Raw genomic sequence first — 26,477 nt, forward strand, 5'->3', positions numbered from 1 at the left:
TAGGGGGAAAGAGTGAGGGGTCCACTAGAGAGAGGGGAGCAGCTGGCTGCCCTGCCACCAGCTGTGGGTGAAGCCACAGAAGTGCTGGGGAGGCTGAGGGGGTGCGGGGGGGATGCCCAGGTAACAGTGCCTAGATTAAAATAAACAGGCAACTTCTCAGTGTGATACTTGTTAAAAAATAAAGTAAAGAAAAAAAAACGGAAAAAAAACACTGGCGGGGGAGGGAGCTGGAGCTTTTTCTCCAGATCCAACAGGGCAAGGTTGCGGTTGGATCTGGGCAGGGCACTTACAGGAATCAACCAATGAATGCAGCGTGAATATGAATGGGTGAGACAACAAATCTCTCTATCTCCCTCTAAAATCAATAATTTTTTTTAAGAAAGAAATTGTGGTGCGGGAGGAAAAACAAAAACAAGCGCCACAGTTAACAGGCAGTCAAAGGGGCTCGAGGAGGAGGCGCCAGCTGCCCCTCTGGACGACGGGGATAACTCTGCCCCTCGGGTTGAGCGCCATCTGCCCCAGCACCACCAGCGGCACCGGCAGCCCTCCTCCGGGCCGGATGGCCGAGAGTCACTCCTTGATTCACAGCTAACGCTCAGGGGGAGCACTCCGACGGCTCACGGGTTCCAGCGCAGCAGAAAGAAGGGGTGGGTGGCCACAGATGGTCTTGGCTCCGCTCTTGCAGACCCCCGGGGAGCAGGACTAGGAATTTGCCCTGCGGTGAGCCTGGCCGCGGATGGTGCGCATATGCATGCACCCCGCAGAGAGATACCCAACTTAAGGAGCGTTAAAGCAATGGCAAGTCGTGGGGCGCCAGGGTGAGGAGTTTGAGGAGGTAGTGAGTGATGGTTGTCATTCCTAAGGGGCGGTGATCACCTGCTAAGAGTGCACAACCTAAGCGGCTTATTCTTGTTCCGGTGGCACCGGAGTTGGGTCCAAGAGGCAGGCTCCCGCCCTTGCTCCCCGCGCCCCTGGCGCGCCCTCTGAGTGGGTCAGGGCGACGCCAGCAGCTCCCCTCCCCGTTCCCGCGCCGGTCCCCTGGGGCGCGCCCTGCGGGAAGGCGGGCGGGGCGGGCGGGGCGGGCAGCGGCCTGGGCTCCTCCCTCTTCGGCCCAGCGCCCCTGTTCTTAATCCGCGGGCGCGAGGGCCCGGGTCATTGGCCTCCACCGAGCCACCCAGCGGTCATCGCGGAGCAGAGCCGCGCGTCCCATCTCGAAGCCGACGCAGCCCGCCGGCATGGCCCCCGCAGCGGCGACGGGGGGCAGCTCCCTGCCCAGCGGCCTCGCGGTCTTCACCACCTTCCCCGACCTGCTCTTCATCCTCGAGTTTGTAAGTGGCTCGCGCACCCGCGCTGGGGAGTGATTCGCAAGCAGCGCAGTCCCGGCCGCACAGGGGTATGGGGCCAGGGTGCGGAGAGTCTCCCGCCCCCTGACCACTCTACCCTTTCAGTCCTTTAGCCCCTTCTAGACCAACGACAATAGGAAACACAGAATTAAGAGGGAAAACCAGGTGGTCAACCTGGGTCAGAGGTTGGAAGCGGGCCAGGTCCCTTCGTTGCGCGCCGGTTCCAAAGCTGCGCCCGCTTCGCAAGGGCCACCCAGAAGAAGCCCTATTGGAAAGCGATGACCACTTAGAGGTGCCCAGCTTTTCCCAGGGTTGGGATTTGTTTGTTAAAGTCTGCAAAAGAAGCCTGAGCTCGCCAGCCCAGGTTTGGAGATGAGGCTGGTGTCGTAGAAGGAGCAAAACGGGCTGTGGTTTGCTCCACTGGTGATTCTGCCGCGCGTGTGTTGGCTGCGGGGTGTGCAGGCAGAGCGACCCCGCGGCGGGGCTGACCTTGAGCTGCCAAGGCCTCTGCACCTGCGCTTGGTCTCTCCTTGCCCTGGAGCGCGCAGCTGCGGTGACTGCGGGAAGGGAAGGTGCTCCCCAGGTGCCACCGGCTCTTACCTGGAAGGGGGTGAGCTGTGTTTATTTTGTGGATTTGGACGTGAAAGTCATGGAGACTCCTTTCCTGTACCCCCACCACAGAGGTGGCTGCCTGGAAAGCTGGTAGGAAAAGAAAATGGCCAAACCTGTCTGTTTAAAAATGGGACCCCAGTTTCTTACTGCCTGATGGAGGCAGAAGGGTGATCCCCAAAGGAAGCAGGCTCTGCCATCCATGGAGAGTTTGGGGGGCTGGAGGGGGACTAAAGGGCCCCAAGTTGCCTAGTGGCACTGGATCACTGAGCTCATGAGAGTTGAATTGATCCCAAACCTGGGCATATCCAGAGGGACTTCAAATCCTGGGGCTAGCCAGAATCAAGGCAATGACACCCAGAAGAAGCCCTGGACCAACCCCCGCCAGATGTAGATAGGGACCCTCGCTGTGCCCGGCAGAGTGGGGAGGGGCTGTGCCACTGGTACATTCATTCCCCAAAGGGCTCATTCCCCTGCACTTGCCTGAGGCTGGGTGACTGATGAAAACGCGCCTGCAGTGCTCCTAAGGAATGGCACTTCCTGTAGAGGCTACTGGACTGTTCTTAGGAAGGCAGGGTTTTCTGACCGAAAGAGATGGCTGATGACAGGTGTGATGGGGCAGAGGCATTTTTAAACAAGGAAAGCTCTCCCCAGTGTCTCTTCAATTGCCCCAATGGGTGGCTCACTCTGTATAGCTGTCTGGGGGAGCATTATAGCGAGAACCATGAGTGAGTGTTATTGGGCTCCATGAGGAGGATTCTGGAGGGCCCCCCTCTTGCCTTCACAAGGGCTGGCTCAGGTGGCAGCAGGCGGTGGCAGGTTAGGGTCTGGCTTCCCCGTGCCCTCTGCTTGCTCTTGGTGCAGCAGCTCAGGGGAAGGAACACCCCTGCCCAGTGCCCTCACGGTCTTCACCACTTTCCCTGAGGTAGGAACAGCCCACAGAGCCACCTTCAAAGGAGGGTCAGGAGGACCCCCACCGCCACCCCACCAAGTGAAGGGAGAGAGCAGGGGTGTGGGAAATATCACCAGAGCCGGGGATTAGGGGAAACTTACTCCTCCGGGTGGTGACCTGCGATGATGGGGGCTTCCAAAAGAAATAATTCTTCCTGCCAGAACACTTGGTTCTCACCTGTCTTATCAGTTGTTTTTTTCTCTTCTACCTCAGCCCTGTTCCCTCCACTCTTTTCCTGAGAGGCCCTGGATGCCAGGTTGTCTTCTCTCTCTTCCTCTCTAGGTTGGGAGTGGGCTCAGAGCGGGTGGGAGAGCAGAAAGAAGGCAGACACAGCCCTGCGAGTTCGAGTTCGCCTCTGCAGGATTGTAAATGCAAAGCTGCCTGTGTCTCCATGTGTAGGGAAAGTAGGATTAAAGGGCCCTAGGCGGTGCTGCCACGCTGGGAGGTGTTTCTAAATTACGGACTCTTACAACTCAACAACAGAAAGATAAGCAACCCAATTAAAAAACGGGCAAAGGACTTGAGCAGACATTTCTCCAAAGAAGATACGCACAGGGCACATGGCCAATAAGCACATAATGTTGTCATCCAGGGAAACAACATCAAAACCACAGTGAGGTGACACTGCACACAAAACTAGGATGACATTTTAAAAAACGGAAAGTGAGAAGTGCTGGCCGGGTTGTGAAAAAAATGGAATTCTCATGCATTAATGGTGGGAACGGAAAATGGTTCATCTGCTATGAGAAACTGGTGGGTCCTCAAAAAAACAACAACCATATGACCCAGCAATTCCATGCCCAGGTTTATAACCAAAAGAATGGAAAGCAGGGGTCTGACTAGATCCACGGGCAGGCGTGTTCATCACCGCACCACCCGCAATAACCAACAGCTAGAAACAGCCGAGGCCCATCAATGAATAGATTGTGATTAGCCATACAAGGGGAGATTTTTCTCAGCCATAGAAAGGAATCCAGCACTGATACATACTGCAAAGTTGAAACACTGCTGGAAACACTGTGCTGAGTAGAGGTCACCTATTGTTGGTTCTGTTTATATAAAATATCCAGAAAGGTAAATCCATAGAAATACAACACAAACTGGTGGTTGCCAGGGGCTGAGAGCAGAGGGAAAGGGGTACGGGTTCCTCTTGGGGTGATGGACATGTTTGGGAATTCAATAGAGATGGTGGCTGCGTGACATAGCGAATATATTAAATGTCATTGAATTGGTCAGTTTTAAGTGGCAAATTTTATGTTGATTGAATGTCACTTTATTTTTTTTAATTTTAAATATTACAGGAAAGTATAGATATAAAACTTTCATAGGCACCCACTTGATCAAATCTGAATTACCCTGCTCCTGCATCCTCAGGACCACCTCAGGCTACATGTGCTGGCTGTACATGCCCTGCTTTACCTGTTTTCACAGGATGAAAACAGCCCCACACAATGTACATATCTTTCTGTGGCACTTTCCATGCAGCGCTGAGGGTTATACATGTGCACACAGGTGTGTTGTGATGTACACACCCCAGAAGCAGACTTACTGGGAGGCTGCAGAAGCTTACTGAAGCTCAGGACCCCACTTGCTCAGCCCCTTCCAAAACCCTGCCCCATTTTGTATTCTTTTACAAAGAAGGTCCCCAAGTCCTATAAGCTTCAGGCTAAACCTGGACCTTCCTGATTCTCACTAACAGCCCATGAAAGTCACCATTGTTTCTCATCCTTGCCACACTTGATAGCGTCAGACGTTGTAGTTTTTTGTTCATACGATGGGTGTGAAATGCTTATTTCTTTAAATCTGTAGTCCAGCGAGTTGTTGATTATTCACTCTTCATGTTCCCATGCTTGACCTCCCAGTGGCCTGGGAGGTGCAGATGTCAAACTTTGGCCTCCAGGGGTAACCAGGGTGGAGCTCACTCCCCTCCCAAGGTAGGAAAACTGCCCAGGGGATCTAGGAAAGGAGGTGACTCAGGGTGGGGCCTGGCAGCCTTCCCCTGGTGCAGCACCCCTACCCCAGAGCTTATGACCTCTGACCCCTGCGGGGCCCTCACAGGAAGTGAGCACCCCCAGAGGCACACAGGCCATGCTGTTGTTGCAGGCAGTGGAGCACAAGTGTACCCCCTACAGACCCAGATGAAATGTTAATTGTCTCCCCATTCCCAACAATTCACCCCAGGGCTCTGCTTCTGTCCTGTCTTCTCTTCCCCGCCCACCCGCCCCCCCTGCCCCCCACACCACTACCACCATGGGGGACTTTTCCTATTAAATCCACAGTCTCAGTTTCTTCTCCTTCTATAAGTCATGGGCTTATGACACTCAAGCCACCATTCACAGAACAGGAGGCTCACATGGGATGCTTTTTGTCTCAGCTCTAGCCAGAGGCCTAAGGGGAAGCCTCTCACAAGGTGCCCTGAGAGACACCCTACCACACACACACACATACACACTTCCAAACTGTGAAAAGAAAGTGCCTGAAAATGGGTTATGGAATTACTAATTCACAGCCTCCTCCCAGCCTATATGAGGTGGAGCCACAGGAAGCATGAGAGAGCATTTATTTGATGAGAGTGTGCTAAGGTGCCACCCACCTCTCTGGCAGCATTCCCCTCCTTGGAGGTGGTGAGAGGCAGTGCTTTGTAGGTGAGCACTTGGGGTGGGGATTCAGTGTGTGTGGCGGGGGGGTGGCATCTGGGATCGGTTTACAGTGAACTGGACATACTAGTTACTAAAATGAGACCGTTTCTGTGACTCAAAGTGACTGGAACCTCTTATTTGATTGTGACCAGGCAAGTCCAGGGACCTGCCCTAGATTTCTACCGGCCAGGAGTGGGCACTGGGGTTCTGGGGGGCACAGTGATACAGCTGTTTTCTGAAGGGTGGCCCACATTCTGGCTGCACTGAGCCGGCAGCATCTGAACTCCTAGCAGAGGAGGGCTACAAAGTCACAGAAACCCAGTTTTGTGGACCTGAAAGGAAACTGAGGCTCAGAGAGAGGAGGCAGTTTCCCCGTAACTTGGTCTCCAGGGTGGCACTTCCTGCAGTGAATCACATCCAGGTTTCTGCATTTCCTCGGATGCCCATGGTGCGCTTTTGCCTACAGCACAATGGACCATGACTAGGTGGCCCTGCCCCACCCCACCCCGGGCAGCCCTGGGCAATGCCTGGCTCCCTTCTCGCACCCTGAGAATGAAGGGACAGCTCAGAGCCATTGGAGAGCTCACAACCCGCTAGGCCTGCTTGTCAAAAACACACTGGAGGTTTTGAGACACTAGGTCCAGGGCAAGTACAAGAATCTGCATCTGAACCCTGGCTGGTGTACTCAATGGTTAGAGCGTCGGCCCAAGTACCGAAGGACTGCTGGTTGGATTCCTGGTCAGGGCACGTGCCTGGGTTTCAGGCTCAATCCTGGAGGGGTGGGTACAGGAAGCAGCCAATCTAGGTTATGCTCTCACAGCCATATTTTTTTCTCTCTCCCTCTCCCTTCCGCTCACTCTAGAAATCAATAAAAACATTTTTTTTTAAAGAATCGAATTTGATAAGGGCTGCACAGGCCCCATGGTCACCTGTAGGCCAGCTCACCCCTCAATGTTTTTAGGCAGGGACAGAGTAGTGGGGACACAGGGAGATTCCGGGATGCCACTCCGCCATTCCCGCTCTCCCACTCCCTGGCCATGGCGCACACAGTAGGCCAGCTTCTCAGCCTGAAGTTTCTCTTCAGCAATGGGTAGCAGAGTTGGAAGAAATTAATGCCGAATTTTTACGTGCACAGCAGCAGTTGAGCAAGAATTTAATCAACAGAGAGTAAGATTTACAGAGGGCTGAAGAGGGCTGACAGGAGATGGGAAAGCTGGTGGCACTCTGCAAGTCACGTGGAGGTTGGCATGAATGAGAAATGGTTTTGATCTTCCAGGAAGTGTAGTCTTCTGGGGTAGGTAATACATTTTGTGCAGTACCATCTTTGTTTGAATATATGTTAAGTACCATGAGAAATAAGTTCTACCTAATTCTTCTCTGTGTTCATGTGAATGTGTTAAACTTTGTGTGATGGTCTGTTCTTGTCACGATGACCTGTGATGCCTTTGATGTGTGTGTATAAAGTCACGGCAGCATCTCCTCCGATGACCAACTCAAACTCACTGGGGTGCTGGCTAGTGACACCCCCTCCCCTTCACCTCTCACACCAGTCATTCTGTCGCTTGGGCACCCTCTCACAGCCTTTTCTTTCTGTCTTTGCTCATTCAATACATTCAGTTCATCTTGGGGGGAAAAGAACGAATAGAAGGGACAGTATCCAGTGAGAGGCTGGGGCTGGGAGCTAGGTGCCCTAGGTTCTCCTGGGTTCAGAGCAGGCACCTTCGCTGCTCCCAGGGAAATTTTCCTGCTGCCCAGCCAGGGACCTCTCCTGCAGTCACAGGAGTGTGGGGACTGGCCCTGCAGGCCAGTGCAGGCCAGTGACTGAGCACGGCTGTGTCCACGGACTCCTGGCCTTGTCCCTATCTAGTGTTGTGGCCCCCTCTCCTAGCTGCTTAGAAGGGGCAAGGGCACTGCCCAGGGTTTCTCCTTTCCTCTTCTCTGAAGGGAGGGAAGAATTCCAGGCAGAGGTCTCTAAGGGATTTGTCCTCCAGTTGAGAAGTGACTTTTCCAGTTTTTCAAGAACCAGAGGCCTGCTTTGATCCGGAGTCAGTGACTCTGAGCTGTTCTCTGGAAACGGGCTGAGCTTGGGGATGGGATGGTCGTGCACATGTCATCACAACCAAGCTGCACTGGGAAGGGGTGTCCTTCAGCTTGCCTTGGCGCAGACGGGGTAACGCCTGCAGATGCCTGTGGTGCTCTCAGGGGGGTGGGAGGGTCCCAGATGCCATTGCAGGGGCAGTTCAGGCCGGGGACAAAGGCTGACAATTTGCACCTACACCGTGCCTGCTGCCTGCTGCCGAGGAGGGTTGGGGAGTACACGGTGCACTGACTTAGGAATGGCTTTGCTCTTCTCTGGGCTACAGACGCATTCTGTGAGGGGAGGGCTGGGGCGGGGACTGAGCTATCTGGGGCCTGGCTCAGGACGGAGGGGGCCAGCTTGTCCAGACCTGGATGGGGGCTGGGAGCTGACTCAAATGGACACAGGCAGCCCAGGGTCCCAGTGGGGGGTGGGGGGGGGGCTTCCTCTCAGGAGGGTTTTGGACCAACGGCCCCCTGGGCAGGCTGATAAGGTACCCCAGCAGGTGTTCTCTTCTGGTGCGGATGGATGTGAGGACAGGGGGTGAGTGGCACCCCTGGTCCCAGAGGAACTGGAGCCGCAGGGAAGTGTAGGCACTGGTTTTCTCTGCATCGGGGCCTGGCCTTCTGTATTTGAGGGGAAGGAAGGACTTGGTTCCTGGTAGCTCCTGCTGAGCACCAGGGTGTGTCCAGGCATGAATTCTCTGCCACCCTTGGTCTGGGCTCTCTACCATCCCTACTTCACTCATAGCTCGTGTTCTGCCCACCTTGGGGCAAAACAGCCCCTGTGTTGAATCACTTTAATGCTCCAAAGCCCTAGAGCCTGCGAAAAATACGTGGGAACTAGAAGATAAGCCTTGTCGCCAGCATCACAGGTTGATGCACAGGGCAGGGGAAGAGGAAGCCAGGGCCAGCTGACCTGAATTCCACCCCAGAGCCGCTCCTGTTAGAGTGCAGGTGGGCGGGAGGGGAGGCGTCGGGAAGAGGAGGAGTGAGGAGGACCCCAGAAACCCTGGCTCCAACTTTGGAGGCCCTGAGAGTGCCAAGGGTGTGGGCTTGATGGGGGGAACTCCAGAAAAAGAGCAAATGGAGAACAGAAGATAAGTGGCACCCCCGCACCTGTTCGTGGGGTGGGGTGCAGTTCCTGGCAAGGGTCATGGTGATGGGCCCGGGATGAGGACTGCAACCTGTGCCTGCAGAAGGGGCTGATGTCCTGGAGTTCTACCTTCTGCTTGGTTTTGACCTTAAACACAAACCTTGCTATTCTTTTCCTCTGAAAGAACAGAGGCTATTGAGCAGCGGAGGGGGAGGGAAGCCCCCTCGGGCCACCTCTGCAGTCTCCTTGCCTGGACCCAGGGCGGTGGGAGCAGGACGCAGGCTAAAGGGCTGGTCTGCTCTCCCTCCGTGTCACTGTTCTCACAGGGGATTTCGGTGGGCCGCCTGTGGGTCACCTTGGGGACCCGTCACGGGTACGGAGACCAGCCTTCCGAGCAGTGAAGTGGGGATGTAATAGCCGCTGCCTCCAGAACGCTGTGAGAAGTCAGCGAGTGTCACACACAAGGCTCTCACAGTAACGTGACGCACAGAACTGACTGCGCAGTAGCTGTTAGGGTCAGTTATTATCAAGTCACTAAACACTCACACCTGCTCTAGATCAGCTGGCCAGTCGGCAAATGGGGGCCGAGAGGCCGATCCGGCACCCTGTTTTGCCTTGGATGCCCTTCTATAGAGCAGGGTGAGCGAGGCAGAGGGTGCCCTTCTAGAGCGGGGGGTGAGCGAGGCAGAGGGTGCCCTTCTAGAGCGGGGTGAGCGAGGCAGAGGGTGCCCTTCTAGAGCGGGGGGTGAGCGAGGCAGAGGGTGCCCTTCTAGAGCGGGTGAGCGAGGCAGAGGGTGCCCTTCTAGAGCAGGGGGTGAGCGAGGCAGAGGGTGCCCTTCTAGAGCGGGGTAAGCGAGGCAGAGGGCGCCCTTCTAGAGCGGGGGGGGGGTGAGCGAGGCAGAGGGCGCCCTTCTAGAGCGGGGGGTGAGCGAGGCAGAGGGTGCCCTTCTAGAGCGGGGGGTGAGCGAGGCAGAGGGTGCCCTTCTAGAGCAGGGTGAGCGAGGCAGAGGGTGCCCTTCTAGAGCAGGGTGAGCGAGGCAGAGGGTGCCCTTCTAGAGCAGGGGGTGAGCGAGGCAGAGGGTGCCCTTCTAGAGTGGGGTGAGCGAGGCAGAGGGTGCCCTTCTAGAGCAGGGTGAGCAAGGCAGAGGGTGCCCTTCTAGAGCGGGGTGAGCGGGGCAGAGGGTGCCCTTCTAGAGCGGGGTGAGCGAGGCAGAGGGTGCCCTTCTAGAGCGGGGTGAGCGGGGCAGAGGGTGCCCTTCTAGAGCGGGGTGAGCGGGGCAGAGGGTGCCCTTCTAGAGCGGGGTGAGCGAGGCAGAGGGTGCCCTTCTAGAGCGGGGTGAGCGAGGCAGAGGGTGCCCTTCTAGAGCGGGGTGAGCGAGGCAGAGGGTGCCCTTCTAGAGCGGGGTGAGCGAGGCAGAGGGTGCCCTTCTAGAGCGGGGGGTGAGCGAGGCAGAGGGTGCCCTTCTAGAGCGGGGTGAGCGAGGCAGAGGGTGCCCTTCTAGAGCGGGGGGTGAGCGAGGCAGAGGGTGCCCTTCTAGAGCGGGGGTGAGCGAGGCAGAGGGTGCCCTTCTAGAGCGGGGTGAGCGAGGCAGAGGGTGCTCTTCTAGAGCAGGGTGAGCGAGGCAGAGGGTGCCCTTCTAGAGCGGGGTGAGCGAGGCAGAGGGTGCCCTTCTAGAGCGGGGGGTGAGCGAGGCAGAGGGTGCCCTTCTAGAGCGGGGTGAGCGAGGCAGAGGGTGCCCTTCTAGAGCGGGGTGAGCGAGGAAGAGGGTGCCCTTCTAGAGCGGGGTGAGCGAGGCAGAGGGTGCCCTTCTAGAGCGGGGTGAGCGAGGCAGAGGGTGCCCTTCTAGAGTGGGGTGAGCGAGGCAGAGGTGAGTGAGATTTGGAAGTTTGGGGCGCTATGGGGGCCACACTTGACTTGTACCATAAGTCACCTCACGCTGCAGACACCACTCTCTGTGGGAGCTTTCCAGGAGCTCCTCAGCCTGGAGCTGCCCCTGGCCAGGCAGATGGGGTGGCGAGGGGGAAGCGGGCCTCGGCTGACCTGCCCTGCCTCTGCCTGGGGCGGGGCACTTCCTGAGCCTCCCTCCTGCCAGCCTGGTGCCAGGGCGGTGGGAGAGCTTGTGAGTTCTGAGTGTGATGAGAATGGTTGTATCTGCCCGAAGGCAAAGGACCGAGTACCAGTGGCGCAGGATCAGTCCTTTCAAAAACGATTTGTCATCGTTGGTGCCCGTGCCTCGCCGTCTGGAAGCCCTCGGTTCAGGGGAATGCAGGCTCTGGCATGAGAGCCTGCCCCACTCCCCCAGCCTCCATCCTGCCCTGCACTGCGTGCTGCTAAGCCGGCACAGTTGGACTGAGGGGCCTGGCAGGGAGGGAACCACCAGCTTTGGGTCTTAGGATCCTTTTCAGAACCAGCCCCGAAGTGCTCCCTGGTCTCCCCGAAGCGCTCCTTTGGCGCAGGTGACGTGGTGGGGCTGAGTCCTCCACCCTCCAGGCCCAGCTTCCCAACACCTCCCCCTGGAAGCCGCCCCTGAGTGCACCCCTTCCTAGCACTCAGCACCCGTACTGCATACCCTGCTGTGGTCTGTCTCCTCCCTGGACCCCGAGTTTTCCCATATTCCTCACAGGCCGTGGGCCGTCAGGGTGCACCGGAAGGAGGGGGCTGGCGTCTCGGCTCCCACCCGGCTAGTGGTTATGCCTCACAGGGTGAGTCCTTGACCCCAGGCAGACAGAAGAAGAAACTGAGGATCGCCACCAAGCCCCAGGAGAGCCTGGGACCCTCGAGAGAGGCTTGGGGTGCTGGATGGGCAGTTTGCAGGCACACACCTGTTTTGCTGGTTTTGCTGACGGATTCGGTGACTCCCTTAACTGCCTTTTGTTTTTGTTGCACTGAAGCCACACCCTCCTGGCCTAGCGTGTCCGAGGTGGATTCTGCCTTTCACAGGTGGCTTACCCGTATTTTCCACGGAACCTCCTGTTTCTGTTTATCCTGCTGAGTAAAGCCAGTGGGCTATAGGCATGGCGGGTAAAATTTTCCATCCAGCTGAGGACATGCCTGAGGAGAGCCCCCAGCTCTGTGGATCTGAGAGGAGTGCGCCTTCATTTGGGACCTGGTGTCTGCCCGGGCGCAGAGGTGTGGTGGACACAGGACAGAAGACGTCCCTGCCCCTGGAGGCAGTGGGGTAGCAGGCCTGAGCAGGGGCCTCCTCCCGCCACACTCGCCCTGTTAATATCAACTGTGCATGTGCACTCACCCCCATCTCTTTAAATCCCACGTCTCTACCCCCCTCTTCACAAACAGAATCCACCCTTCCCCCCAGTCCTGGTCTTGCCTTCAGATTAGATGAAGGGACACAATCGAAGACCCCTTGGGAGGGATGATGGCATGATGGGTCCCTCTGAGAGGAAGGAACCTGCTAATGAGGGAGCCGGGAGGGCAGAGCAACTGCTATAGGTAAACTCAGCACCACCGCAGCGTACACCTCGGGAGAGCCTCGGAGGTCAGATGCCTAGTAAGCGCTTTGTCAGGTGGCGGCGGGGGAGGGGGTCCCCCACACAATCCTCTGACCTGCCCCAGCCACCTCCCCATGGGGTCAGAGTAGGGGATCCTGTACCCAGGTCTGGGCTTCATCCCTGTCCTGGGGAAAGGTGTTTAGCTGGTCACCCTCACTGGGACCCCAATACTTTCACCAAGACCCTGCCCTTGGTGGGCCCAGAGCTGCACCAGGGGGCTGGTGGCAAGGCTGGGGGGTAGGGGGCAGGACAGGAGAGGGGGCTCTGTGCAGTAGTGTGTGTCTGTGGGTGACTCTGTCCCCCGGGTGCACCTGCCCGCAGTGCTGGCCGTCCTCCTGGTCACTCCTGGCGTCTATTAGATGCACAAGTGAACAGATGGATGAACGAGTGGGTGAGGGAGTAGGCAAGTGAGGGCAGGGTCTCCTTGGACCTCTCTTTGTGCTTTTGAAGGTGTTATTAAATTCTGGGTCCCTACAATATCCAGGGAATTGGAGCAATTCCTCTGCACTGAGTTTCTGCACAAGGAGGTGGGGCTCATGCAAGGACCAGAGAAGCCGACAGAGCCCCTCTGTGTCTGATTCCTGCCATCCGGCCCTTCAGAACAGGAGGGTCCCCCAGCCTCCCTCTCAGACCCGCCTTCCAAGGGAAGAGCCAGGGGAGCCTGGGGAAGGCCTCAGGGTTTGGGATGCTGGGTCTTCCCCCCTGACCGCCCTCTCCGCATTCTCCTGCCTCCTGGTGCTTACGTGCTGTCCTGGCCGAGTCACCCACCCTCTGCCCTCCCGAGGGTGAGTTACCCTGGGCTGCTAACAGTTCAGTGAGTGCAGATGTTTCCAGCAACATGGGTCGGAGCTGCTGTCCCTGCTGGCCTGGGAAACACCGACAGGCGTGGTGCTCATGCCAGCCATGGGGACACGCCTCCTGTGCTGTGGCCATCTTTTCTTCTCCTTCCTGGGGACCTGAGCAAAGCGGCAGGACAACCGAGCTCTGGCTGCACGAGGGCTGTGGCCAGTGTCCTTAACCCCTCAAGACCCCAGGGCACCGCCGTCTGTTCACATGCACCGTCGCGACCCCAGGTGCTCAGAGCTGTGGGCCGCGCCACCTGGTGTGCATGTGGAAAGCCCAGGGCGGGGAGCCTCTTGGGTCCACGTCCTGACATATGTGTTATTGGAAGAGTGTCCGCTGGGGAGACCCTGACAGAGTGCAGCAGAGCCCCGGGAAAATATCCAGAGAATCTGAGCAATTCCTCTGCGCTGAGCTCAGCTGTCCGAGTCCCCAGGCGGAGACACTGGGCCATTGTGGACAGCGAGCCCCTCCGGCACTGCACAGGCAAGGGCACCGCCTTGCCGATCTCAAGAATGTGCCGAAGATTCCTTTCTCCCTTTGCAACCGAGGCTCATTGTTTAAAGGCAGCACTTCTCATACTTTGATGTCCTTTGTGTATGTTTTTTGCAGAGGCAGACACATTTCTCTCCAATTTTGATTTCTGAGAAATCATAGGTTTTCCTCTTTTTGATGCTTTTGAAGGTGTTTTTAAATTTTGGGTCCCTACAAGGTTTGGAGTGGATACTGCGCAGTCCTAGACCTCCTGGGATTTTCACCTGGTTACAGTTGTGACTGCAGCACGCGGTGTCCTCATCTGTGCCAGGTGTTCTGCAGGTATAATCCCATTCACTCCAGCCCCAGGGACAGGGATGGCGCTGGGTGGTCTCAGACAACCGTCTCTAAGTCCCTGGGCTGAACTCTCTCTCTGGAATGGCGGGTGGGACCTGGGCTAACACGGTGTGGTTCTCAGCTCTACTCCTCATTCCAATCACTCGAGACACCTTGGAAAAGCACCAATGCCCAGGGTCTGACTCTATTGGACAGAAGCAGTTACAGGACAAGCGACAGACATCCAGGCTCCCGTCGAAGGCCTTGGCAGGTGTTTCCCTAACAGCCCGTGGAGGATGCTCTGGAGACTCCTGCCAGACAGAAGGTGGGCTCCCGTCTCCAACGCCCAGCTGGCCACCAGCCGATATACTGCTCCATTTCACTGCAGTGAATTTTAGGGAGCAGAGATATTAAGTAACTTGCCCAGGGGCAACAGGCTACCCAGCTAGTAAGTGGCTGAGCTGGAATTCAGATTCTTCTTCAAAGTCTTCACCAAGCATGTCAAACTCAAAGGCTAACACGGGCCAAATAAACAAGGTTTAAGTTTACGTGGGCTGCAAAAATCAAAAGCTTCAATTTTCATAGAAAAGGAGGTTTATTTCAATAGAGACATGCTGAATACAAAGGGCTGAAATAAATGAGTAATCGCTAACATCAAATAATAGAACATTTTTTAAAAAGTAATAGTTTTTCTTGAACATTAACTTACCAGACACTGAATAACTGCACAAATTAATAAGCATAACACAAATAAACCTATTTTTCTTGTTCTCCGAAAGCGAAATATTTCCAGTTGCACCCGCCAAACAAGTCAGTCCAAGACTAATGACGTGGAAATCAGTTGCTAAAATATTCCCTGCTAGTATTAGTGGAGAGAAATGGTGCGCCTATACACAAGAGAAATGAATGTTAATCAGTCATTAGCGAACATTGTCGTTCGTTATTAATAATTATGTGTAACAGGATATTGTAAAAATCGAGTTACGAAATTTTTATTGAAACGTTTCTTACTTACCGTTATATTGGCCGGGCCTCAAAAACATCCGCTGTGGGCCGCATGCGGGCCACGGGCCGCGCGTTTGGCATGCTTGGTCTGCACCCGGAACAACCCTCACCTGCCTCCTGAGGGTTAATCAGGAGAAAAGAGAAACCTTCTCTGAGTTTACACCAGAGCTTCCCCCAGACTGTCTCCTAAGGACATTTTTTTTTTTTTGACAAAAAGCATTTGATCAGGTCAACCACAGATGTGAGCTTTTTAGGTCTTTGGGAATGTTGTCTAATTTTTTAAAATATATTTTTTATTAATTTCAGCGAGGAAGGGAGAAGGAGAGAGAGATAGAAATATCAGTGATGAGAGAGAATCATTGATTGGCTGCCTCCTGCACACCCCCTGCTGGGGATGGAGTCTGCAACCCCGGCATGTGCCCTTCCTTGACTGGAATCAAACCTAGGACCCTTCAGTCCACAGGCCAACGCTCTATCCACTGAGCCAAACCAGCCAGGGCAGAATTTTGTTTAGTTTTGTACATGGTCTTTGTTCTCAGAAAACCTCAGCAAGGCTCAGCATCCAAACACAGCCTGAATTAAAGAAAGGTTTCCAGTCCTCAAACTTTTTAAACAGGGGGCCAGTTCACTGTCCCTCAGACCGTTGGAGGGCCGGACTATAGTTTAAAAAAAAACTATGAGCAAATTCCTATGCACACTGCACATATCTTATTTTGAAGTAAAAAAACAAAACGGGAACAAATACAATATTTGTATTTGCATGTGGCCCACGGGCCATGGTTTGAAGACCCCTGCACTAGGGGAATTAGGGGCCCCGATCACCAGCTCAGCCCCCATTCATAGACGCTGAGGCTGTGTCCCTGTGTCCGGAGGACACCTGAGGATGAGCTCACGTTCAAGGTAAGACAAGGATTGGGGCTTAAGAAGAGGACAGGGGAGGAAAGAACACTTGGCATCCAGAACCTGGGCAGGAGCTGGAGCAGGGCATGGCTGGTGTCACTGGGTGGCCGGCTGGGCGCTGGAGACGGGAGCCCTCCTTCCATCTGACAGGAGTTTCTGGAGCATCATCCACGGGGTGTTAGGGAAACACCCTCCAAGGCCTTTGACAGGAGCCTGGATGTCTGTCACTTGTCCTGTAACTGCTTCTGTCCAGTAGAGTCAGACCCTGGGCATTGGTGCTTTTCCAAGGTGTCTCTAGTGACTTGAATGAGGAGTAGAGCTCCCCATTCCAATTGGGGATCTGGGTCCCAGAGAGAGAGTTCAGCCCAGGGATTTAGAGATGATTGTCTGAGACCACCCGGCGCCATCCCTGTCATGGTCGATGGTGAGTGATGGCCTCTGAGCGTTTGCTTCCTGGAAGCTGGGGCCAGTGAGAGTGTTCTTCATGAAGAGAAATGCTTGAACCCTCACCTACCCCCTTGTTCTTGACAAATATTTGGCCAGTGGGGTCCTGTGGCTGGGACAGAGTGACTGCTCCCTGCCCAGGGTGCCTTATCTGCTGGGTGTGGGTGCAGCCCTTACTCTGTTTGCTCTCTGCACACGCGCTGGGCGGAGTGGGGCAGGTTCTGGTTTGCCTTGGTCCCATGATTCACGCAGAATCCCAGCTCTGCCTGTGCGGCCTGGGAGGCCTGCACTTTTTCCAGTCAGTTCTATCTCGAAGCTCACCCTCCCTCGAGCTCCATGTCCTGTCACTCCTTGCCCCTCACTTCATGCGCAGCTTCCCGGCCTTCTGACACCCTCACTGCTGCCTCAGCATCTGCTGGGCTGGCACGTCCTTTTTCCTCCCCCAAAAAACTGCTTCTTGAGCCTTTGGCCTAGTTAACCAACCAAGTGCACCTCTCCCTTCAAGATTTGGTTGGGGCCCTGCCCCAGCCCACCGGGCCTGGTCATCATCCTGCCGTGAGACTGGTGGCCTCTGTGTCCATCTGCACGGGGCTGTGGGCCTCCTGGGTGCGCATGTCTTACCCCCGGTGCTGGGTGGTGCTGAGCAGGGTGCCGGAAGCTTCATGCTCACATCTGTAGTTCCAGCCAGTTCCCACCAGTGCAATGTGGGACGACAGCGGCAAATTGTCATTTACAGACTAGGAAGCTGAGGCCACGAGGCTGGATCACTTGCCACAGCCTCTGCCGTCGGATGTGGTGGCGCCTCTCAGGGCTCACATGCAAATGCTGCTCCACCAGGTGACACGGGGACCTCACCTATGGCAGGGAGCAGAGCGGTCACGGCTTCTCACACAGCCCCACCCTGGGATTCTCACAACAGTGGCGTCTGTGCCCAGGGCCCTGCTCACACCTGTCTAGCTGGGAATAGGGTCTCTCCACAGCTCAGCCCCCTGTCCCCAGAGCCGCTCTGCTCCCACCTCAGCAGCCCTCCCAGGTGGCACCCTGTGGCTCCCTCCTGAAGCAGCTGCCTTGCCTTTCTCCCTGGGCACCTCCTGGGCAGGGCTGTGAGGGCAGAAGGCAGGCCCACCGCCTGCCTCCTGGGAGCAAAAGCCAGGGGGTTTAGTCATGTCGTCTGTGCTGAGGACAGTCCCTTCTTGTGATGTGTAACTTGAAACATGTTTCTGGGGCAGGTGGGCCTGGTGGCATCTGCCTTAGAAGAACTTCCCCGGGAACCAGTGAGTCCCCAGCTCTTTCCAGTTTGGAGGCCCCCAAAGAGATGAGACATATCCACTCAGTGTCCCTCAGATGGTGGGGGTCACAACGGGCCATGGGTTTCGAGATAGAAGTATTTTGTAAAAGTCTCCCTGGGAGAGAATTTCTCACCTTGAAAGACATTGTGCTAAATGAAAAAAGCCAATCACAAAAGTCCACGTGTTACATGCTTGTGCTCACGTGGAAGTGGAGAACAGGGGCATCTACAGGGACAGAGTTGGTGAGTTGTGAAGTAGGGATGGGAGGGGTGAAGGCGAGCGATAGCTAAAGGGCACAGGGTTTCTTCTGAGGGGATGAAATTGTTCTAAGTGGACTGGGGATGATGCTTGCACAGCTCTGTGATGTGGGAAAAACCGTCGAATCGTACACGTGACATGGGTGAATTGTATGGCATGTGAGTTACATCTCATTTAAAAGAATTTCCCCCCACCATCTCACTATGAAACCTACCATTATAGGTAAACCATGAAATGAAAAGAAAGTCGGCATAATTTTCCGAAGGACCTTTGCAAGGTGGGCTATACCCAGAGGTGGAATGGGTTCTTACCATAGACTTCAAGAAAGGGGGGTGGGGGGAGAGAGAGAGAGAGAGAGAGAGAGAGAGAGAGAGAGAGAGAGAAAGGGAGGAGGCCTGTTTTTCTACAGAGCTGGAGCACAGTCTTCATGAGGTAAAACCCCACCTGAAGCCGATCAGGGGGTCCGATTCACCTTGCAGCTTCCCTCTGCCACTGGCGCCAGGAGCTGGACACCAGATACGGTCACATCCAGCGAGAGCATATTCAGGACCCCCCCACGAGCCCCACACAGGTTTCATCACGAGTGCACCCCCCCACGAGCCCCACACAGGTTTCATCACGAGTGCACCCCCCCACGGGCCCCACACCGGTCCCATCACAAGTGCACCCCCTCCATGGGCACCCCAAACTCTTCTTTTGGCATTGACTCACACGTGGCTCTAGTTCAGTCACACCCATCCAACAGGACCCCGAGGCCAGTTCACTAACTCAGACACTGATGCATGGCTAGACAGGTGTCCCACACCCAGGAGTTAGCTGTGAGCAAGGGACTGCATCCTCTCCATCACCTGGTCCAGCAAAGTGCCATTGTGTAACTAATGGGATATACCTGTTTGGGGCTCGATGCTGCCAAAGAGAAGTGCAGGCTCCCTAAGGCATGTGCCTGGGGAACTGACTTACACAGGTCTGGTCCCCCTGGCATTGTCACCAGGTGACCAGCAGGGGATGCTCAGGAGAGGAGTGTCCTAGACCCTTGCCTCTGCCAACCAGCCAGGCACTGACTCACCCCCCACCCCCACCCCGGCCCCATGCCACTCTCTCTTGCCTCCTAAATCCACATCCTGCCTGCCTATCAGCGAGTTCGGGCCCTTTGTCAGTGCCCATATGGAAAAGGCCGAGCCATCTGCTTGATCCTAAAGGCCACCGTGGGTGGAATCTGCACACGCATCTTGTTCTATGGCTGCCCAAGGGTTTGTAGTTAATTGATTTTGCTCGTTATTATAAGGTGTAAAGTGTGGCCTACTGGCTCTGTCATGGGCCTCAGGCAGCTCAGATGCATCATAAGAAGGCTTTCTGGGCAGAGAGGTCCATATCTGATGCATTAGGCCCAGCCTGGTTTTGATAAATCCAGACTCTTCACTGCACTGGTTTTTCCATCAAATATGATTCTCTCCTGATGTTTCTCAGCTCAGTGGCTGAGAGCACGCATGAGGACCATGGGCTCTCTTACCCAGCAGGTGGGAGCAGGGACCGCGTGAGTTCAGACCACAGGGCACATAGGGCTGGGAGCAGACGTTTAGGAAACCAGTGCCACACACCCCAGCACCTGGGAAGCTTGACTGCAAAGCCATGCCCACCCATCTCCAGCTCCAAGTACAGGCCTTGACTGGGTGGGGCGGTGGGTGAGGCTGAGCTGATTTCACTGGGATGAAGGGGGACGAGGAGAGGGAAGAAAATCTCAAAGGATTCATGTGAGCGCGTCCTCGCAACATGGAACGGTGGCATTGAGGGGCGTCACTGAGCCTCATGTCTGTCCTCATGCTCCTCTTTGAAAACATGGGCTCACTGACTCTGGACATCACGTGGGGGGGGGGTCTTGTGGGTAACAATGGGGAGTGTTTCTCCCAGGCCTGTCCTAGGCCACCTGGGGAGACTGGGCTGACCTGGGCCCTCTCCACTCCAGCTGGACTCCAGGCGTCAGCGCACCTCCCGGACTTGGGGATCTCAGGGGTCAAATTTCAAAAAAAAAAAAAATGCTAATGACATAAGACGACTAGTTTATTTTGCTGGTCACTACCATTTCATAAAGGGAAGGATATTTTAATATCAAAATACTAGGAAGGATATAACCGCAGAATAAAGAACAACCCTTCTAATGATAAACTAGATGATACATTACCTACCTCTGTATACCTCAATTTCTGACAGATGGGTCAGTACCTCACTCATAGGGTTGTTGTGAGGATTAACTAAGATTTTATATATATATTTTTTTTAATCCTCACCTGAGGACATTTTCATTGATTTTTATTTTTTTTTTAGACCGAAGGGGAGAGAGAGAAACATCGATTGGTTGCCTCCCACGTGCTCCCCAACCAGGGCTGAGGTTCAAACCTGAAACCTCTGTGCCCTGACCAGTAGTCGAACCTCCAACCTTTCAGTGGACTGAGCAACACTTCTACCAACCGAGCCACACCGGCCAGGGCCTGAGTTAATATTTTCAGGACAGTGCCTGGTATATAAATGTGATATAAGCATTTATCAAATTGAAAATCTGAATTGTATTTTAAAAAATGGAAAAGGCAATCAAGCAGGGGATTGGAGAGACGGGGACGGGTGATCCGAGCCTAGAGGGCATGAGTCTTCCCGGTGAGGACAGTGTCCGCGTGTTCTCTGCCTCCCTTCCGTTTCCTGCCCAGCGTGACCTCTGGGTCTGGCCCTCCCCGGCCCCACGCTCACCCCTCCCTCTCGCGCTCCCTCTGCAGGTCTTCGGGGGCCTGGTGTGGATTCTGATCGCCTCGTCACTGGTGCCCATGCCACTGGTCCAGGGATGGGTGATGTTCGTGTCTGTGTTCTGCTTCGTGGCCACCACTACCCTGCTCGTCCTGTACATAATCGGTGCCCACGGAGGGGAGGCTTCCTGGGTCACCCTGGTGAGTCCCAGCCTTCGATGTCTGGGGTGGGGAGGGGGGACAGCAGTGTTGGACCCTCTTCCCGGGAGGCTGGCTTTTCCCGGGCTGGGCGAGGCTGCCCTGTAGACGTTCCCCACCCATGTTCCAAGTTCAAGCTGTCCAGGCAGCCAGGGCTCCCTGCCGCCGGGAGGTCAGGTGGAAGCTGATGGTCATTGCCTGACTCTCGCTGGGCCTACCCTGCTTTCTCTTGCACGACAGTCTTCTTCATGGAAACGCAGCAGCCCGCCCCTGCCCTCACTGCCGCACCTGCCAGGTCCTCGTGGCTCCTCCTTCCTCCGGAGGGCTGGCTTCCACCTTGCCCTTGGCGTTGGCCTTGGCTGCCCGACGTGAGGCCATGCTTATTGCCCAGCTCCCAGTCACGCCTCCTACAGCAGGGTTGCCAGCGAGGGACTTGGAGGGGGCGAGAGATGACCTGTGGTCTCCATCCGCATAAATTCTGCCTCGAGGCCCATGAAGAGGGTAACACTTGAGACACCTGCCATTACCTGCCCTGAAGCGGGTGCGGATTTGGCTGGGCCTCTCGCCCTGCACTGGCCACCAAGGCCACATCCTACTTGGGACTGGGAACTTCTCAGGTTTCGGGGCCATTTCCACCGATTAAATAAATGCTGAGCTGCTCTTGCGCCCCGACCGCCCCCCCCCCCTTCTTGGTCCACCTCAAGGGAAAACAGTGTCCCTTCTTCATTGAAACCCTTGCTCTGGCCCCAAACCAGTGAGAGAAATCTCTGCTGGGAAGCGCCGATTAGTTTGTGAGGAGGGCACCGGCGGGGTGGTGATGGGCGGGTAAGGGGGACCGAAGCCAGGCCAGGTGAGGACAGACGCGGACTGTCCCTCACATCCACGCCGGGCCCCACCTCTGACCCCGCAGGACGCAGCCTACCACTGCACCGCCGCCCTGTTTTACCTCAGCGCCTCGGTCCTGGAAGCGCTGGCCACCATCCAGATGTACGAGGGCTACACCTACAGGCAGTACCACGAGAACATCTCCGCCGTGGTGAGTCCGCCAGCCTGGCCTTCGCAGCTCTCCCCCCTCCCCCCACACAGGCCCCCTTTCTATTGTTTCCGTTCACTAACTTTGAATGAACTACACCTTCCCCTCCTTTCTGAAGAAGCAAAGCCGGGGGAAGGGCAGTGATGGCCGATGGCTAGGCTGTCAGCGTTGCGCTGCCCAGGCCCGGGCTGGCCCAGGGCTGTGTGCCCAGCCTTCGCGGAGGGCAGGTGGGAGAGACATGGCAGCTGAGTGCCCAGCCTGGGAGCTCCCCCGGGGACACTCTCATTCGACCCTCCCAGCCGCTAGGATGTAGGCACTGTTATCACACCAGGTCACGGGGGAGAACCAGGGCCCCAGGAGCTTGTTTCCTGTTCCCATGGGAACTTCTGAGGAGCTTCTGCAGAGGGTTCTCATGGGCCTGGAATTGCCCAGACGGGGAACTGCCCCCTGCTGGTGGGGGAGATCTTCTTAGGGCAGCGGTTCTCAACCTTGGGTCGCAACCCCTTTGGCGGTCAAACGACCCTTTCACAGGGGTCGCCTAAGACCATCCTGCATATCAGATATTTACATTACGATTCATAACAGTAGCAACATTACAGTGATGAAGTAGCAACAAAAATAATTTTATGGTTGGGTCACAACATGAGGAACTGTATTTAAAGGGCCAGAAGGTTGAGAACCGCTGTCTTAGGGGGCTGTGCAGACAGGTGTGACTGCTCCTTCCAGACAGGGGACTTGGGAGTCCCCGGATGAGTTCTCTTATGTTTGTTATTAAGTAACTCGGCTTACTCATCGCCCCTGGCCAACGAGACTGAAGGGTTCACCCGTGTGTGGAGTAGGGGACAGAGCAGCACGGTGCCGCCGCTGTTAATGGGCATTTTCCAAAGTCACAGAAGCGTGGCCTCCCTAAATGCTGTGCCTGGCTTGGAAACTCTTGACCCTGAGCCCAAGGTCACAAAACCAGGTGCAGATAGTTGACTTGAGGGCAGGCAGCTTTTAGGGAGGCCAGCCACCAGAGTGGGGTGATAGGAGTACAGGGTGCCCAGGGGGAAAGTCAGGGGTGTGACCGCCATCAAGCGACGACCAATAGCCATATTTCCAGGCCTTCGTTCCCAGCGCCAGAGCGGCTGGCTGGGCCTTCCAGCAGCTTTCTCAGTAGGCACCCCCTTTTGTGCAAAAGCTCAAAATCCCTCCTCTGGGTGCCTGCCCCTCACTTCCTGTGAGCCTGGCCCCTCACCCAGGCCTGTGACATGAAGAGTCGTAGTAGAAAATCCTGCTGGGGCCTGAGCTGTCCAGGCATCATCGGGACCTTTACTAGAGCCAACAGACCCTCCTGTTCCTATTTCTCAGCAGAGGCTGCTGGGGCCGCAGCTGGTGGGCTCTGGTCCTGCTGGTGTGGAGGAGGGAAGTGTTCCATGGAGAGTAGTTGATCCTCTTTTTCTGAGGCCCATTTCTAAATGGTGGCGCCCACATGATCGGGCGAGAAGGTAGATAGCTGACCTTGCATGCCCAGTCCAGTGGATGGGCTGGCCAGCTGGAGCTCTGTGCCAAAAGCATTCTGGGGCCACATCTGGGCTCAGCCAGGAAGTGCCGCGTGAGTGGTGGGAAGCAGTGGCCGGCCACACAGGGCGGGTCTGTCGCCCTGAACGAGCCTGAGCAGCCCGCCTGGTGCACAGCCCGCTCCTTGCCCTGTCCCCAGCCTGCCTGCTAATGGTCATTCGTCTTGGTTTCAGGTGTTTTCGTACGTAGCCACTCTGCTGTACGTGGCCCACGCCGTGTTTTCTTTAATCCGGTGGAAGTCTTCATAAAGCGGAGGAAGAACTTTAGCCTAACACCCAGATGTGCTAACCGACAAGCCCGCCTTCCAGCATAACTTTGTAGAATGCAGGCATGCTCTCCGCGGTGGAAAAAAGAAAACAAACCCAAAAAGCCCAACACTGCTTCTATGTTTACTGTCCCACAGACCTCATGTTGGAGTTGGGGGCCAGCCACCTTTAACCTCCAATGAGGTCTGTCTTTCTTGGGTCATTTCCTGTTTTGGGGGGGTGGGGTGGAGGGCACTGTCGGGGTGGGAAGTGGGAGCTGTGATCAGAGAGACCCTGGAACGAAGGCCCCTGCTGACGCTGGACGGATCTCACGAACTCTCAGAATTTTCCCAGGCTCTCGGAGCACCCATTTCGAGGCGTGTTTCTAAGTCTTCACGGAGATTCTACCCGTCACCAGGAATAAAACTCGCCCAACAAATGTTCACAATGTCCACGGTGGAAGATGATAAACCTTCGAGACACTCCATAAAGTGCCTTTACGTTCAGTGCTTTGGTGGGTGTTTTTGTATCAGGAATGCCATCACGTCCGCTTTCTGTCTGAGGCCTCCTGGGCTCAGAGTGACTCTAGAGGCAGCGACAGATGGCAGTTCAGGTGGCAGCTGTGTGCTCGGCCACTGCAGTGACCTCAGAGCCTGGCACTGGGCAGCCACCCGCCCCAGCTACCAGGGCATGTGCCAGGATGGCTTCATCTCCCTGGACACTCCCCAAGTACCAGCCTGAGGGTCCCCTTCTTTTCCCTACAAGACAAGGGTCTGTGCTCATTTAAGCCACAGAAAACGAGGTGCAGAAGCTGCTTCTCATTCTCCGGGCAGCTGATCAGAAACGCTCGGGCGTGTGCGCCGATTCCGCTCCAGTTAGGGGCGTGGATAGCAAACTGTTCTAGTGTTTCCTTGGGCCACTTCACAGGAGAGAAAGAGGACCAGACTCCAGAGTGCCTGTGACAATGGTGAGCGCCTGCTGCGGGTATGAGGTGTCTGGGTTGGAAGGACAGGGCGGTTAGGAAGGAGGGCACTCAGGACTCCTGACAGCCCAGCTCTCAGCATCAAATGCGCCTTTGTCCTGTCGCCCAGAGAAGTTAGTGATGTGCAGACTGGGACACCAGAGGGGGTGCCTCAAACAGTCAGCTCCTGGCCATGGGCTGCACAGGCAGAGGCTGCCTGACCTGCCGGCGGCCACGCAGGGCAAAGGCTGAAGCATCAGGCAGAGGTTCAACTAGTAGACAGTTTACCTCCCTTTCACCCTGGGGACCCCATGGCTGAACTGGGCCTCAGGGGTATCTTCAGGTTGTCTTTTACTATCCCAGGATAATGGTAGCAGAAAAGGGGCACTTTTCATGAGTCCACTTAACACCAAATGTAAGTAAAACCTTCACAGTAAATTAGGAGCAGAGGGTTTTTTTTAAATCCTCACCTGAGGATATTTTTTTTATTATTGACTTGAGAGAGAGGAATGGAGACAGAGAAACATCAATTCGAGAGAAACATTGATCAGTTGCCTCCAGTACATGCCCCAATCGGAGATTAATCCCACAACCTAGATATGTGCCCTGACTGGGAGTCAAACCCGCAACCTTTCTGTGTACGGGTCGGCGCTCCAACCAACCGAGCCGGGCCGGAGCAAAGGTTTGATTGGGGCTTTTCCCTGAATTAAGAAATGAGAGGAAGTTTGTCAGGCGTTTAACAATATTTACAATCAAATGATTGAGGGAAATATCTTTTTTTTTAAAACAAAACTGCCAGTGAGCTGGCACCATGATGCTAACGGAACTTTATTTTTGACCCTCTTCCCCCAATCAAAAAAGAGAAGCGGAAGGCTTAGTTGAATTTCTGGAGGTTTCCACATTTTAATCCCACTCTTTAAACTTTGATATGGTCTTTCTCTATTTTCTCTTTCTCAGTTGCAAATGGGTCCAACTGTGGAACCTTTAACTAGCCCAAGGCTTTGCAGGGAACTCTCCCACCTCGAGTTAAATTTCACAATTGAGTTAATTTCACAATCGGGCAGCTTCATCTGGCCTTTGATTTGCATTGGTTCACAATGGATGTTAATGTGCAGCCTCACAAATGCCCTCCCCTGGCTTCAATTTCCTTCCCCACAGGCCACCCTATCCCCCCACCCCCACCCCATGCATCTCATTGCTCGGTTCCTGCATCAGCTATTTTAGAAGTGTTTGCAGGTCCAAATACTAGTACTGGTTGATGAGCGGGCCTCTGCAAAGAATGAGCACTGACTGAGCACCTACTGTGTGCTGGGACCTATGGTCCCTCAAGGTATGGGATGGTGTCTGCCCCCCAAAGCTTCTTGTGACCACCATGCCTCCCCGTTCTGCCTCTGGGTGTTGGCCAGGAGGGAACCTCCTCTGGGGCCTATCTTGGTGCCACCCCAACAGCCAGTGGGGCATTCTTTATATGTTGCCTGCTTGGTGGCCCTGACTTGGACCAAAGGACAGGTAGCACCAACACTCACCCACCACTGAGGCCCACATCTGCACATGTGTAAAACCATCTTGCCACCATCTTTGGAGCTCTCTCCTTGGGTCTGGTACCCACAGCATATACACCTTACATACCCGTAGGGTCCTTTCATCCTGCCAGTGGCCACCACAGATGACCACTACTGTCGCTTCACAGGTGAGGACGCCTCCACTCAGGTGGTGAGAACGGGAGCTGCACTCAGGGCCTGCTCTTGCTGTCCCTGGAGCCCTGTGCTCATCTACCACCCTCCAGGGCCCAGACCTGTCCTCCTGCAAGTCTGTCCTCCAGCCCCTTGGGGAGCGACAGTGAGATGAGACCCTGTAGTGTGCCCCATGCCAGGGGGCAAGGGCCTTCAGAGGCACCGCCCCTGACCACTGGAGGGTGAAGTCCCAGCGGTGCCAGTGTAATGGCGCTGCTTTGTAAAGAAGGTAAGAAGCTGATGT

General features: G+C 55.4%; 1 protein-coding gene across 2 annotated transcripts; it reads left to right on the forward strand.

Moving 5' to 3' along the window:
• Nucleotides 1-291: 291 nt before the first annotated feature.
• MAL (mal, T cell differentiation protein) lies at nucleotides 292-24,045 on the forward strand. 2 transcript variants are annotated; one of them, XM_059659109.1, is made up of 4 exons: nucleotides 292-327; nucleotides 20,537-20,704; nucleotides 21,612-21,737; nucleotides 23,468-24,045. In XM_059659109.1, the coding sequence occupies exons 1-4, from the start codon at nucleotides 307-309 to the stop codon at nucleotides 23,540-23,542; spliced, it is 390 nt and encodes a 129-aa protein (XP_059515092.1). In that variant the 5' UTR covers nucleotides 292-306; the 3' UTR covers nucleotides 23,543-24,045. The 2 variants fall into 2 exon arrangements, with proteins under 2 accessions (XP_059515092.1, XP_059515091.1); XM_059659108.1 differs by lacking the exon at nucleotides 292-327 and adding an exon at nucleotides 1,141-1,328.
• The last annotated feature ends 2,432 nt before the right edge of the window (nucleotides 24,046-26,477 follow it).

The sequence above is a fragment of the Myotis daubentonii genome, chromosome 12 (genome assembly GCF_963259705.1).
Source record: "Myotis daubentonii chromosome 12, mMyoDau2.1, whole genome shotgun sequence".
Classification (NCBI taxonomy): Eukaryota; Metazoa; Chordata; class Mammalia; order Chiroptera; family Vespertilionidae; genus Myotis; species Myotis daubentonii.